The sequence below is a fragment of the Giraffa tippelskirchi genome, chromosome 4 (assembly GCF_054371585.1).
Source record: "Giraffa tippelskirchi isolate mGirTip1 chromosome 4, T2T-mGirTip1v1.2.pri, whole genome shotgun sequence".
Lineage (NCBI taxonomy): Eukaryota > Metazoa > Chordata > Mammalia > Artiodactyla > Giraffidae > Giraffa > Giraffa tippelskirchi.
Genome location: NC_137278.1, coordinates 131,274,849 through 131,290,880, shown reverse-complemented (window position 1 = coordinate 131,290,880; position 16,032 = coordinate 131,274,849). Strand labels below are relative to the sequence as shown.

Genomic DNA, 16,032 nt, shown 5'->3' with positions numbered 1-16,032 from the left:
TTCAAATGCACTGACTACCAATCATGTTATGGTTAAGTTCCTCAGACCAGGGAGCCACTATCTTTAAGCTAACATTGTACATTCCCATCCAATGGGCTGATTTTAATTTAACAGATTTTTTTGTATTGCTCATTTTACAGGTTTTAACTCATTCATAGATTTATGAATTTGGACTTAACAAGAAAATAAGTCGGGTTATTTTCTTTCACTTTGGGTTTTCTTTCAGGAGCTTTCCAGATTCCAGACAGAGCAATATTAATGAGCCTCATCACGCCTGGCTCAAATGCCTAAGAAAAAGTGGCTAGATTTTCAAGAAAAGTGACTGGTTCAAGTGTGCTCTTATTTGGCGTTTTTGTCCCCAGGAAAGCCAAAACTGGTTATAACGAACACAATGATAAAAGGGGCAACGAGCTTCACTAGTAAACCAGTGTCTACAAGCTCCAAGAGAAATCACCATCATACCTTCACTGCTTTGGGAGGAGAACTTTCAGAAAGGCTGGAGGCTCTGGCATCTGGACTTAGTGGCTTGGGATGCACAGGCTGCTGGACCTCACTCTTGACCTGGGAGTTACCTGCTAGAGTTACAGAAGGAAGACATTTTATGGTATCTCAAGAAAAGTATCAGAAAAGGTTCTTCCCCAAAGCCAAGTTTAGGCACCTCCACTATCGACAGATCCTTTCAACATCAGGAAAAACACTGCTTTTCCGTTGAAGAATATTCTAATACTAAAAGCTATGCTGTTAGATTCTCTCATAAATTGGGGTGTCAACACAGAGGGTTTCTCATTCTTTGCCACATGCGCTACAGAAGGAAACTTCTGCCCTGTAGCATTTGTCATTTTTAAAGGCTGCTTGTAGACTTTGATGGCTTTTTGGCAGTTAGCACTCCCAATAACTCCTTCTGGGCTGTTCCAATTGAACTTGGGAAAATGGGGGAATGTGTGGGCAGAAATTTCAAAACACATGCTCACGTATATGTGTGTATATAATTTGACACCATCTTCTTAGTCAGTCCTACAGCAAATATCACTGGATGAAGATTATGGAAAAAGGCTCCATAAAATTTTTTTCATTGTCATTGACGTGTCACTTACATAAGTTAATTTCCTGCCAGTATATTCATTGTGTGGAAACTCAGAAGAGGCACAGAGAAGTCATTCATGCAGTTACTTAGGAACCATAAAAGAATTCCCTAAAATCTAGAGTTATGTCAACAAAGTATTGAAAGATTAAGGCTTACTTTTCAAAAAAATGTTTTGCAAACCTAGTCAAAACTCAGAAAAATTTCTAGTCCAAGCAAAATGATTGCAAATGGAATGTTCTTGGATTCAAGCAGCAAGAGTTTTTCTGAAATTTTAAGGCAGGGTTTACTAGAGATCTGTTTAGCTAATACTTCTGCTTCTTGCTGAGTTTTTAATGTTTAGTGAGTTATTAACCTGAGGAAAAGCTATAAATCTATATATATTAAAAAACTAATACACTGAACATCAGAATCAAAAGTAGACACAGTAAACTAAAAAACAAAGATTTCTATCTTTGGGAAAAGAGGCTCAAAATGATTCCAAAGTAGGATGAAAAGGTGATCAAATTCAGCACCAACAGGAACGATTTAGCCAGAGGGCGGATTATAGTGCATATTTATATAATTATAATAAGAAAAGGGTATTTTTTAAAGGTTACTCAAATACCAATTCTTATCCCTGTAAATAAATAAAGTCCTTTTTGGCCAAACTTCTATTAAAATGAAACTTCAAAATTATAGTTTTTATAGCATTAACCCTGAAAAGGTTTGGTACAAAAGACAGGGTAAGTTCAATGGGAGAAGCATCAAAAATATTCAGTTTGCCACAAGTTAATCATATTTCATTGAATTTAACATCTCTCTTTGCCATGGGATGTGTAAAAGGTACCCAGTCATCAGTCCTTAAAACCAAGTGAAAGATCTAATCAGCTGCATTACTGGATTTAATATGTTACATATCCTTAGCACTGACAGAACTGGGGACAAGCCTCCCCCTCGCCCTCCACAACCAAACTAGGGCAAGAAAATAAGACCCTCACCCTCCAGACCCAAGAATGAACACTTACGGGAATCATCTTCAGCAGCAGCAGCAGTGGAACGGGTTGCCAGGCTATTCTCAGATGCAGAAACCTACAAAAAAAGGCGGGGGGATTAAGAATCACATTAAAAATAAAAGAGCAAACTGCTGTTAATGCCATAAAAACCTGCTGACTCCAGTCAGTCACCGGCTGCCTGGGGGGAAATAACGGGCCCCAGAACAGCTGAGCATAGAAACAAGAGGCAGCAAAATGTCTTTTATGAGGATATTAACATGCCTCCCAATTACAGAGTGACATGAATAACAGACTGCAAGCAACTGCCAAAAGTGTGCATTATCTTCCTTTATAAAAGAACTTCTAAATATATCTTTCTACTCTCAAAAAAAAAAAAAAGAGAGAGAAAGTGGGGTGTGAAACAAAACCCTCAATCAGGGAGGGCAAAGCTCCTCACCAAAAACCACAACTCCTATAACTGTAACTCACTCCAAGGCAAGATAAAGTCTTTACATACAGGAACTATTATTCTTTCATTTTCCTAACTTCTTATTTCCCAACCAAACACATTCTGCTGAAAGAAGCTTGCTAGTACAGAAGACCTTCTGATAGCTATAAAACAAATTTATCTATAACAACCCTTGGGTATTATCTTCGAGGTTAGTTTCCCTTGTTTAGTTCCAGTCTCAAAATGGTAGTGGTTAACAAGATGGCAGATCTTAGGTGTAGGTGATTACTTTTCCCATAACCATCAAACTGAAATAAAAGAACTTTCTACCAGCTCACTCCTCCGTTCTCCTGTCCCCTAGTCCTTCAGTATATCTTCCTCCACATTCAAAATCATGAAAGGTCATAAACTTTCTACCAGTTTGCTCTTCTCCTTTCTACTGTCCCCGAGCCCTTCCTGGTATCTTCCTCCACATTCAAAATCATGAAGGGTCATCAAATGATCCAACGTGCACTCTTCATGGAATATTCTTTCATTCAGATGTCAGGGATTTTATGGGTGATGCTGAGTGTTTATATCAGGATGTCTAATGTACTGAATAAATTTACCATGGAGATTAAGTTGTTAGCTGACTGCCCGTGAATTTCAGCATGGTCAGTTTTTTCCCCTTTATTCTCTTTTCATTACAGGAGTTCTGACATGGTATAAAACAAATCAGTATAATAATAGTTAACACTGATGAAATGTTTACTATGTTCCAGGTATTGGAATGACTACTTTAAATGTGTTATTTCATTTAATGACATGAAATAAATTTTCTGAAAGTAGTGCATGGCCACAAAAAGCTCTTCAATTCTTGCTTAATTAGTAGGGGCATCCATCCCAGGATGTCCTTTTTTCACCTCCAATTTGGACACCTTGAATCTGCAGGGTAAGCTTAATGACAATCATAACATCACTGCACATACCCAACTAGATGACTTCACTACAGGAACAGCCAGGGGACAGCATGTGAGATTTTGCTCAAACATTTCATTAAAGAAAAGCACAAATTCATTCACAAAAGGAGAAAGGGAAAGGGAAGACCGACACCTTGACAAAATACTCTATTTCAGGCAACTTAACCCTGGCATTAATGTCCTTTTGTAACAAACCAAAGTTCAAACAGCTCTTAGGTATTGGTTAACAAAAGCTAGGCAAACAGCCAAAAGGATAGCTGAGGCTCTGAAAAATTTTACAAATTTTAAGGCATCCAAGGGTTCATGAACCTACGGTATATGCTTGAAGACTATGTGCTATCTTTATTTCTTCTATTCCCCACCTACTCCCCAACTCATGATTCAGTTGCACTGATGCCTTTTTAGACTGTAATTAAAATGTTCTGATCCTCCAGTTCAGCTCAGAGTTCCAGCTGCAAATCAAGAAGACAATTAAGAAAGAAACATGAAATTAGAAATAGGGACAACTCAAGTACGATTATCCAGATGATTATTTTTCAAGTTATGCTCCAAGAACAGATGGGAGGATTTCAATGCAGGATTTCATTTCTTAAATGTCTTTTTTTAGAATATATAAGAAAACTTTTTGTAAGACATAATCTCACATTTAAAAAGTGGGAAAACCAGGCAGACTGATGAGAGAACTCACTAGAAACATTACATGAGACATGGAAATAGTGCCTCAGCCCACTGTTGTAAGGACATTTGTAATTTAATTATTTTATGATTACAAAATAAGTATTTTGTCTTATTATTTCAAAATATATTTGAGATATGGTTTTATAAAATAAAGTGATTCAATTTTATAAAATAAAAACTCCTAAATTTTTTCCTGTTCTATTCTTTGAGTCCATAAAAAGACAGAATGCCAAAGAACTGATGCTTTTGAACTGTGGTGCTGGAGAAGACTCTTAAGAGTCACTTGGATGGCAAGGAGATCAAACCAGTCAATCCTAAAGGAAATCAGTCCTGAATATTCATTGGAAGGACTGATGCTGAAGTGAAGCTCCAATACTTTGGTCACCTGATGTGAAGAACTGACTCATTGGAAAAGACCCTGATGCTGGGAAAGACTGAGGGCAAGAGGAGAAGGGGGTGACAGAGGATGAGATGGTTGGATGGCATCACCAACTCAATGGACATGAGTTTGAGCAAACTCCGGGAGATGGTGAAGGCAGGGAAGACGAGCATGCTACAGTTCATGGGGTCACAAATAGTCAGACACGACTTAGTGACTGAAGAACAACAAGTTGTTAGGTTCAGCATTGCCTGTGCTTAGCGTAGAGCCTAGCTCTCAAAATACTCTGAAGAGAAAGAATGACATTTTCTTACATAAAATGTGTTAAATTAATAATATACAAATAATTTTGAAGATATCTCTATTCAAAACAGGTTTTTTAAAAATCACTTAAGCATTTTCTGAGCAAAAGAATTTTCCAATGAAGATTCATTATTTGGTCAGCTATAAGTTGCACAGTTCCCCAACCAAAATTATGTGACCTGCAAAAAAGACAATCTGTCCTGGCAGCTGTTAGCAAATTCCCAGACACTCTACAGCCTAGAGTTGTTTCTAATTTTAAGCAACTAATTTAGAACACATGCTTCCCTGGCAAATGGACATCAGGCTTTTCAACCCACCTTTTCTCCATCCGGATGGGAGATGCAGACCTCAGGACTTGGGGGCACATTTTCCTTTTGCTCCAATTTATGAGTTTTGATTTCACCACCACTGGCTCTCAACTCATTCTACAAAATAAAAATAGTCTGTGAATTAAAAAAAAAAAGTCTCACAATTCTCTTCATAGCCATCTATTAAATAAACTTGGAATGCTAAAAAAGAAATTCTTTTCCAAGGCTTCAAGTCAAATCAACCCCCTAACTCTCAGAAGCAAAACCCATTGACTTGTGAAATGACAGAAGCAGCTTTGTGGACACACACACCTCAGAGTTAAATATTTATACAACTAGTCCAAAACTTGATGCTCATTAGAACATAGACACATCAACACAGACACACACACCAACCCTCCCCCTTCCCACCCTGCCGCCCCAGCATACAATATTCTCGTGATTCACTCTTCTAGCAGCACAGCTTGTGGGAATGCAAAGCTGGTGAGTTTTATCAGAAAAGACCATTCTGGAGCAGGGGAAAGGAGGTGCCAAGTGCCAATAATTAAGAAAAGATACTGACCATATATATAAATGCCCGGCCTGGAAAGAAAGACAGGGATGATGCATATATATAAGAATTGAAATTATACTTAATGATACCGTAAAATAGCCTTTTGTTGTGAGACTTTCAAAAACATATTTTGGTGGGGTTTTTTTTGCATAAAATTCATACAGTATACTAAAGACATACCTTATTCTAGTTCTTATAATAGAGCTTCAACATAAAAAAGCAGATGTGAGTTAGAAGGAGTGAGCACAATCATATTTGTTTTCCTTGCAAAGAACACTTGGGGCAAAATATTAAAATCAACTTTATTACTAGATCCAAAATCAATACAGAGGTAGATGAATATGGCCATTTCCTATCTTTAGCCTACTAGTAATCTAATACCTTTCTTGTTCTTTGTGATTCTCCAGGTATAGGGAGAAAACAAGCCATTTATGGCCACAGGGCCAATAACAGAGTGTCAGTGGGACTGACTGTCTCAGGTGTGGAATTCCAGATTAAGGCCCACAGCTCTGGCAGCCAACACTGCAGAACCAACCGTACAACAGCCGGAAACTTATTCCTGATCTCGCCTCAAAGCCCAGCCCCCCAGCATCAAGAGTGTGCGCCTTGCTACAACCATGCTCCTCCTTGTAGCGGCCTGAGAAATTCTTTTGGGATGAGATAAAATGTGCTTTTTACAAGAATTCCTTAAGGCTTTTCAACTCTTAAAATTTACAGAGCAGGAGAACCGCAATGTAGAAACTCTCATTAGGAGTTAAAAAAACGGTTACCAAACAGGTTTTTCCACTTAGAGAGTCACCTGGTCGGAATGTTTATAGCAGGAGGGCACTGAGAAGCAGCAAAATCCTGTAACAAGAGGGAATTAAGCTCCACAGATCATGTTTACTGTATTTCCTGGCCTGCATTTTAAGAGAAGTCTAAATTTGCTTATTTTTTCACACTCCCAATGAATAACAAGCCTGTGATGTTCTACTTCACTACTTATTTACACATATTATCTCTTCTTAAAACTATAGTGAACAATCAAGATGAGATTATTCACTGCTCAGAGACTTGATCTACCAATAAATACTATTGGAAAAGGCATACTTCATCCTGTGGGGGAAAGAAGGGTCAATTCCAAGAATACACATTGTGATTTCTAACAGACACTGGTTCAGTCTGTTTGGGAACAAATAAAAGCTAATACCATTCTTCCAATTTTATTAGAAAATAATAATCAAGAGATTAATAATTTGTCATTTGAAATATTAGAAGGAACAAATGTTTGAAAGATACAAATGTATTTGTACTTGTGTATATGTGCGTGTGTACTTATGAATAAATGGCATTTAAAAGGTAACTTCAAATAAGCAGTTCTGTTGTGTCCTCCTGCCAGTTAAACCTAAGAAAGTGTAACATGGAAAGATCCTCCATTGTATTAGAATACCACATTTTTGTGCTTACAGAGTACATCACCCTCCTGTCATTTCTCCCTCTTTTTCCTATCCACTATTCTATTTCTTTAGAAAAGTATTACATCCTAAGAACTAAATATTAAGTAGATCATATGTTGTATGATTTCATTTACGTGAAATGTCTAGAACAGGAAAATCCATAAAAACAGACAGTGGATTAGGGGTTGCTAGGGGATAAGGAAAGTGTAGAATTGGGAGTCACTGAACAGGGACGGGTTTCTTTTGGTGGTGATGGAGAAGTTTTAGAGTTAGACAGTGGTGATGATTGCACAACCTTGTGAATATATTAAAAGTCACTGAGTTGCATATTTTAAAATGGTGATTTTATGTCAGGTGAATTATATATGAACAAAAATTGCAGAAAAATGTCCCATCCCACATTAATGTTGAATATATTCAATATTTCTCTCCAGTATTCTCCCTTTCTTCTCTCAAAAACAAAAATAAGTGTTTATATCAAAACCAATAAAATACTTTTTTTTTTTGGCCACCATGCAGCTTGTGAGATCTTAGTTCCTGGGCCAGGGATTGAACCTGAGTCCTTGGCAGTGAAAGCACTGAGTATAACCACTGAACTGCTAGGGAATTCCCCAAACACTACTTCTTTAACAACAAGATTAAGTAGAATAGATAGGAAAATTCTCAATAGTATTACTGATGGTAACATCACCAAAGAAAAGGTGGGTGGGAATAAGGCCTAAGAAAAGAAAATCAGAATTAGAACATGGTAAGGATTACAAATAAAGCTAGGGTTGGATTTATGTGAAGAGAGAATGGCTGGACCCCAGGAAGGAGCCAGGGCTCACAGGTCAGGGTCTGGGAGACGTTTCTAGTTCCCATGCTCAGTGACCATTTGCTAGATGAGTGAATGAATGAATGATGCCGAATACATACTGTATAGCTGGCAGAACTGCTTTGCTTGGACACAGCTGCCTGGTACTTGGCCATTCGATCCTTTATGGAGGTTTCTGATAGGCGTGGGAATTCTAGATTTCGCCTACTCTCGCTTTTCTCCGAGTTGAGTGCTGAAGATGACAGCTGACCTGCAAGCATGCAAACAATACACTTTATTAGAAGATAAATGCGATTTGAACGATTTCAAGAGTCTAAATTTTAGGCTATTGTAGAATCAACCTATTCTATTAAGAATACAAAGAAGGAAATCAGGATTATAACTGTTATTTACAAGGCAACACTCACTCACTTTGCCAACATTAAGAGGAGACTGCTTACCATCATTGAGCGTTACATATTTTTAAATTTTAGCTTTATTTAACATGTGAAAAAATTAGATCACAATGCCATTTTAATTTGTATTTCTTTGATTCCTAGGAGCCTGATGGTTTTCCTATATTAATTGATTTTTTCTTTTGTGAAGTGCCTGTATATGCCGCCTTCAAAACATAATAATTCCTCTCTCAAGGTGTTATGTTAGCATCAGCAATATAGGATAACCAATCTTGACAGGGGATAATGTCCATCCATGGAAGCCCTCAAGTCCTAGACAGCCATGGAGCCAAAACTGTTGGTAATGGTGCTTCCCTTACAATCCTGAAAAATGACCTTCTGGTTAACACAGGTTACCACTGACAAAGATGAATTAAAAACACAGAGAAGCTATTTGGAGAGAGCAATTAGATTTGGGAATGACTTGTATATAACAGCCTTTCTTTTAATTTGTACCACTCTTCCTTTAAAAGCATCAGCTTTGAGGTCAAAGGGTATTGCGACTAATGAGTACTTCCTAGAAAACTTTCCACAGGTGGAACTCTCTGCTTACCTGGGCCTATTTCCAAGTCATCCAGAGAATAGCTATTTTCAGAGATCTTCCTTCCACCTGCACTTCGGCTTTGGCCCCGAGGAATCTGTTTGAAAAACAAAAACCAGCAATAAGTTTTGCAGCAAGGATGGGAATTTTGTTTTTGAGGATGGGAAATCTTGATGCAATGCTCAAAACGGAGGCCTGCAAATCTCCTTTAGCAGTAAAATACTGAAGAGATTGGATTTTATATTAGTTTTTATATACCACAGAATGTGTTTTTAGTATTATAAATATCAAGCACTACATATTCACAGGTACCCAGGGGAAAATAAGTAACTCTATATAGGTAATGCATTCTGCAAAAGCTTTCTGCCTAACCACCTTAACCAGAAAGCCTCGGAATTTAACAGTCATTGGAATGGAATCCTCATGTCTCAGATGAAAATGACATGTCTTCCCAACTGTCAAATCCTGAAGGCAGTATCTGTGGTTGGCTTTCTGCATCCCAGTTTATCCCTGTTCTTGCTGCCTGGTTCATGTCTTCATCATCTTTTTCCTGGACTACTGCATGACCTTTCTAACTGGTTCCTCTGCCTTCCAATGAAGTCTCTATGATGCTGCCATTATCCCAAGTAAAACAAAATAATTATTCCCAAACATAAATCTATGTTATTCTCTTGTTCAAAATTCTTTAAGGATTCCTAATCACTCCGTGAATTAAATCTAAAGTGCTTAGTATGTCAGAGAAGATCAGTTCTAGATCTGGTCCCTTCTTACCCCCTGGGTATTCTCTTCCTCACTCTTTACTCTCCAGGAAAAGCAAATTGTTGGGAGGTCCCTGATATTGTAAATGAATTCCCTCCACCTGGATTATGCTTATCCTTCTGTTGTCCAGCAGTGTCTGTTCCTTCAAGACTCGGTGTAAGCTAAGCCAATGGTCCCCAACCTTTTTGGCACCAGGGACTGATTTCATGGAAGACAATTTTTCCATGGACCAGGGGTTGGGGGGAATAGTTTCAGGATGATTCAAGCACATTATATTTATTGTGTACTTTATTTCTAATCTACTGTTGCCACTGATCTGATAGGTCCATGGCCCAGAGGTTGGGGACCCCTAAGCTGAGCAAATTCCCTCTGATCTGGTACCTCTCCTCCATAAATATAAGTAGCCCTTCCTCTGTTCCCAAGGACGTGGTCACACTTCTATTACAATGCTTATCAAATTGTTGCACATTCCTATACTGGACTGGAAGCTTACTGAGGGCACAGACAAGCTTTATTTTTTAAATAGAAAAGTGAAAGATACAGATCTTTTTAAAAACAAAGTATTCCTATGATTCCCATAAATTACTACATTTATATCTCTCATCCTTAGGGTAGGTCTATAATGAAAATTTCAAATTATACTTTTAAGACTGGAAAAGTAACTCAAGAGAAAGCCTGAGTGTCAAAGGATGTTCCTAGACATAATACACAGAGAGTATGTTATGTTTATTCAGCTTGCAATGAGAACCTTCAAGCAGATTCCTATCATTGAAATCTCAATTTATTTCCAGATAACTTGATGTGGGAAAGATATCTGAAATCCAATTTGACAGGAGACAAGAGTAAAACATTTAGCATCCTTTTGAATTCAACATTAGTAAATAATTAGTAAACCTTTAAGTTCAGTGGACTAATCACACAACAATAAAGTTTAAGACAGTGAACTATCCCTTTTTTAAGTCCCCCTGCTCCCTCTTGGTGGAGAAGGCAATGGCAACCCACTCCAGTACTCTTGCCTGGAAAATCCCATTGACGGAGGAGCCTGGTAGGCTACAGTCCATGGGGTCACTAAGAGTCGGACATGACTGAGCGACTTCACTTTCACTTTTCACTTTCCTGCATTGGAGAAGGAAATGGCAACCCACTCCAGTGTTCTTGCCTGGAGAATCCCAGGGACGACAGAGCCTGGTGGGCTGCCGTCTATGGGGTCGCACAGAATCAGACACGACTGAAATGACTTAGCAGCAGCAGCAGCTCCCCCTTGGAGATAGGAAATATGCCATGTCAGAAATCAGAGCCAAGAATTTAGTTTGCTTATGTCCTACCAATAAGACTATCTCTTCTTGGGACCTCCATAATGGTCCAGTGGTTAAGAATCCGCCTACCAATGCAGGGGACATGGGTTCGATCCCTGGTCTGGGAAGATCCCACATGCCATGAAAAAACTAAGCCTCTGGAGAAGGCAATGGCAACCCACTCCAGTCCTCTTGCCTGGAAAATCCCATGGATGGAGGAGCCTGGTAGGCTGCAGTCCATGGGGTCGCTGGGAGTCGGACACGACTGAGCGATTTCACTTTCACTTTTCACTTTCATGCATTGGAGAAGGAAATGGCAACCCACTCCTGTACTCTTGCCTGGAGAATCCCAGGGACGGGGGAGCCTGGTGGGCGGCCGTCTCTGGGGTCGCACAGAGTCGGACACGACTGAAGCGACTTAGCAGCAGCAGCAGCATAACTTAATTGAGAGATATGCTTTGCTCATGTCCTCGAGTTAATTTGTGTCTGATTTTATAATGCCTTGCCTTCTCTTGACTGAGTTTGAAATACAAAATGACAAGAGTGAACATTTATTCATCTGCTCCTTCAGCTACTTGAACTCATTTGTAGTCCTTCTTTATTCATGCCGAATTCTGTCCCCAGTGCTGCCCACCCTAAATAGGTCAGAGCACCCCACTTCTGTGTTGTTAAGCAGTAGAAGAACTGTTTCTCTCCTACAGGTACAAAACAAAGCGTTTGGGATATTCAGGAATCCTATGCCAATGTTACATTGCCATTTATTGGAAAGGGCTGGAATTGTATGTATTTCTATGTTCTATAGAGGATTTAATGTACTGGTTCTCAATAAAATTTTATTATGACCGTAAAAAAAAAAAACAAAAAAAACTAAGCCTCGTGAACCACAACAACTGAGCTCACATGCCTAGGACCTGTGCTCTGCAACAAGAGAAGCCAGCACGTGGCATGGAAGAGTAGCTCCGCTTGCTGGAACTAAAGAAAGCCATGGGCAGCAACAAAGACCCAGTGCAGCCAAAAATAAAATTAATTCATTATTTTAGAAAAAGAATATTGTTTCTTGCAAATTTAATATACATTTAATGTACTTCATCTCCAGTCAGCTTTGCTATGTACATTATTTGTTGAATCTATTTTTTTAAAAAAAGCAATAGCAACTCTAACCTTGCCACATCATACTCAGGTCAGCAGTACCATCAGTCACGTCCACATGACTCCTATGAAGCAAACATTCTTGTTCTGGGAGCAGCCCACCATTTGGAAATGAAGGTCATCAGCCAGAGTGAAAAGATAAGTTTGGCAGAATACCCTTCATCCACATCTTTTTGTTTTTAAAACATTTTTCATTTGCAGAGAGTTAGAGTAAAGGAAATTCCAAAGATTTATTCCAAATGCTGCTGCACTGTAAGATGATTATTATAAAAACTAAAATTTTCAGGGCTCAAAAAGGGAGAGAGCTTGGAAATATACTTCGAAAAAAAAAAAAAAGGAACAGGTTTTATGTTCTTAACACTGGAGTGATATTTCAAATATTTACATTCTGTCAAAGGTAAAGTTCAAGCCTAATTCCAAGAGTATGTGTTACATGTTACAGCCTGCTAGGAGTTCAGTCTTCTGTCTGTGCTTGTAGCCATGTGGGAAGTTCTGACACTAGTGTTATTGAGAGCAAGACCATTTAAAACCAGCATACATGCTGGGCTAGGTTCTCTGGTTTTAGATGCATAAAATCTCCCATCTTTGCTACCTTTTTATTTAAATCTTTGGGTTAAATAAAATAAGAGCCTTTCTCCCCCCTCACTCTCAAAAGCCACCTGGTTCATGAGGATATCAATACTCTGAATTATTTTCTTTCAACTACTAGAAAAGTGAATACGCAAAGTCATTTGCTCTTAGAGAAAAATCAAAAAACGTCTCTGGAAATCAAAGTTATACTGACACCGATTCTGAGGAGGAATACAGCTTGGAGATAAGATGGCTTTTAAAAATTTTTTTAAAAATTTTTTGGCCATGCAGCATGGGACCAGGGATCAAACCTGCACCCCCTGCATTGGAAGCATGGAGTCGTAACCCGTGGACTGCCAGGGAAGTCCGATGAGATGGCTTTTAATGAGCTCCTGGGTGAAGCACTAAGCATTTCTTTCAATATCTTTCCTCATCCAAACCATTCAAATATAAAGAATGACAAGATCTCTATATCTGAAATGAACACAGTATTGCAAATCAACTATGCTTAAAAATAAAAACCCAAACCCCAAGATCTCAAATGCAATTACTGTTAATTTATGGTCTTCATTTTACAAGTGGTAATCTGAAGTTCAGGAAGAAGGAGGAGTTTCCTCCAATATTTCTCAAGGCAAGTAGAGGAACACACACACACACACACACACGGGAATTCTGATAGTGAAATACTCTGTAACACATTTTTATCACATTTCACTCTCTTTTATTCACATGCCTGAGGGAGCCTTAATTATCATACTCTGTTAAGAGAAGAGAGAAAAAGTAAAACACTTTATGGCTTTCTGGAATTTCCTCAGTCTTGGCCTCACCCCACCCTACAAGTCCTCCTTCCTGTCAGGTGACTGCAGTAACTTTCCTTAGTGTGACCACCCCTTAAATATTTTCTTTGAATCTATAAACCAAATGCATCCACATTTACCAATAAGAAAATAAGAGTCTGGGGCTTTTAGCCAGCAGTCTGTAGAATTTGTTTTCTCTGGAGTTTTCTTTAGAAATAAAGTAAGTTAGGTCCCAAATGTCAAGTAAAAAGCAGGATTTCCTGTCCTGGGTACCCTTATTTTCAGGAAAAATTGTCTTTAAAAGTTGATTCTCAACACTTTATTGAGAGCTACTTCCTTCAACCTTTCAACTCTGACCTTCCTTCAGACTCTCTCATCCTTCCAAAGTCAACGCGGGAAGATGGATGCCTTTTAGGGAAAAATGGGAACTATGCATGAAGATTATAGGGTGTAGATAAAACCTGGCCTTAATTTCTCAAAATACTGAGAGATAAACATTTCCTTGAAGAGCTCTAGTAGAAAAAAAATAGCTCATTTAAGTAAAAGCTACACATAGAAGGAGCACTTGTCTCCAGAGGGATTTCTCTCTCTCTCTCTATATATATATATATATATATATATTTTTTTTTTTTTTCTTTTTGCCATGCCACGTAGCTTGTGGGTTCTAGTTTCCAACTAGAGTGAACGTGGGCCATGGCAGTGAAAGCCTCAAATCCTAACCACTAGACCACCAGGGAACTCCCATATTTTGTATTTCTAAGTGTTCTACAAAAATTATGTGTTTCTCATTTATTAAATTAATATAAATAGATAAGAATGATAAAACCAAATGCTGATGAGGAACTGGTGAGGAATTGAATATGTCCTTAGATTGTGCTAGCACTGTTAAATAATATAATCTTTGATAATAAGCTAAAAATATGCAAGAATAATGTTCAATGAATTATGTCTTTTGACCATGATAACACCATTCAGTAATAGAGCTCCCCTACCAACTAAAAATAAAATGTTCCTGCCAAGATGTTTAGAGCTTTTTAATTAGGCTGGAAAAGAATCTAATTACTGGGGAATGATTAAAAAGCACAATGAAATAACCTATTGCTGTAAAAGGATAACTACATGAACTAGGAAGGTACAAAGAAAAGTGTATATAAAAAAAACCAGACCAAAGATAAAGAACACAAAACAGAGCACACGGTACCTAAAACTATGTAAAATCTAGTTATGCAATGATAAAGATATCACTGTGCACAACTGTGTGCACAATTGGTAAAGGTTACTCTTTTTTCCAAGATATTTGACTTTTTCTGGTTTACCCTGTGTATGATTGTTCAGATGACTAATTTATATAAGAAAAACAAACCTACCAAACCCACAAGCTTCTAAGTCAAGAGTTTTAGTACAAATCTCTTACATTCCAATGTACTTCTCTTCATTGCCCTGATGTTTTTTATTCAGTAAAAAGACTATAAAATGTAAAAAGAGGGACTTCCCTGGTGGTCCAGTGGTTAAGAATTCACCTGCCCGTGCAGGGGACACAAGTTCCATTCCTGGTCCAGGAAGATTCCACATGCAGTGGAGCAAGAAAGCCCATGTGCCACAACTACTGAGCTGGTGTGCCTAGAGCCATGCTCTGTAACAAGAGGAGCCACTGCAATGAGAAGCCCGCACAGCACATAGACCCTGCTCACTGCAACTGGAGAAAGTCCCTGCGCAGCAAAGGAGACCCAGGGCAGCCAAAAAGAATAAATACATAAATAAAATTTTTTAAATGTAAAAAGAAGACAGATATGAGTTCAAGTCTTTGAGAAGACAGCTGTTAATATGTTTTAATTTTTTCCTGGTTTCCTTGGATTTCAAAAATAGGTAAGGCCAGATGTTTTTATCCAATGAATAGCTACTATAACATCCATGAAGACAGTGTTTATGGCAGAACTGGTACTACACTATTTCAGTTCTTGTTCTGATGTTAAGTAGCTACATGATATTGGGTCATTAAAAAAAAAGAATCAGTTGATTTCTCTCATGTAAGCTGTTTCCATCTGTAAAACAGGGATTTTAATACCCTAACTGCCTGAGAACAATGAGCTGAATTAAATAACCTTTTGCAATCATTTATATCAATAGTTCTAGGATTTATGTCAACGGTCTTAATAGGGATTTCTCACTCATTGTAACTCATCAATGAATTAGAAGGCTAGAGGAAATGATTAATAAATTCATCTGGATACACACCTGTGTTGTTTTATCCAAAAGTGAGTCCAATAGTATAAAGAAAAGGTGATTTTGGGGGGCAAATGGTGTCTTTCTGGCCCCTCCAAACTCTAATGTAGCCGATATTGCTTAGAGAACGTTCCAGTCCTCTGATACTACTTTTCAACAAGTTTTATTTCAATGGAACTGGTTAGAAACCAGTAAGTAGTTAACTGGCATGAAAGTAAGCAGAAAAGAGATGACTGGTCTCTAACTGACACATCAAGGACAGCCACTTAGGATAACAAACAGATCAGGATTTCCTGACTGGCATCCCTACACCTGAATCTGTTACTATCTT

General features: G+C 38.2%; 1 protein-coding gene across 14 annotated transcripts in view; it reads right to left on the bottom strand.

Annotated features, from left to right (window-relative positions):
- The window catches only part of LIMA1 (LIM domain and actin binding 1), a 92,250-nt gene that overhangs the window by 11,349 nt on the left and 64,869 nt on the right, over positions 1-16,032 (bottom strand). For 7 of the 14 annotated variants that reach the window (XM_081592562.1, XM_081592553.1, XM_081592560.1 and 4 more), the window contains 5 exons: positions 8,921-9,005; positions 8,035-8,183; positions 5,140-5,247; positions 2,089-2,152; positions 463-572 (listed from right to left, as the gene is read on the bottom strand). In XM_081592562.1, the coding sequence (XP_081448688.1) occupies positions 463-572; positions 2,089-2,152; positions 5,140-5,247; positions 8,035-8,183; positions 8,921-9,005 (516 nt within the window). Of the gene's footprint in view, positions 1-462; positions 576-2,088; positions 2,153-5,139; positions 5,248-8,034; positions 8,184-8,920; positions 9,006-16,032 lie in introns of all 14 variants that reach the window. The other 7 variants (XM_081592550.1, XM_081592555.1, XM_081592558.1 and 4 more) reach the window with 1 other exon arrangement.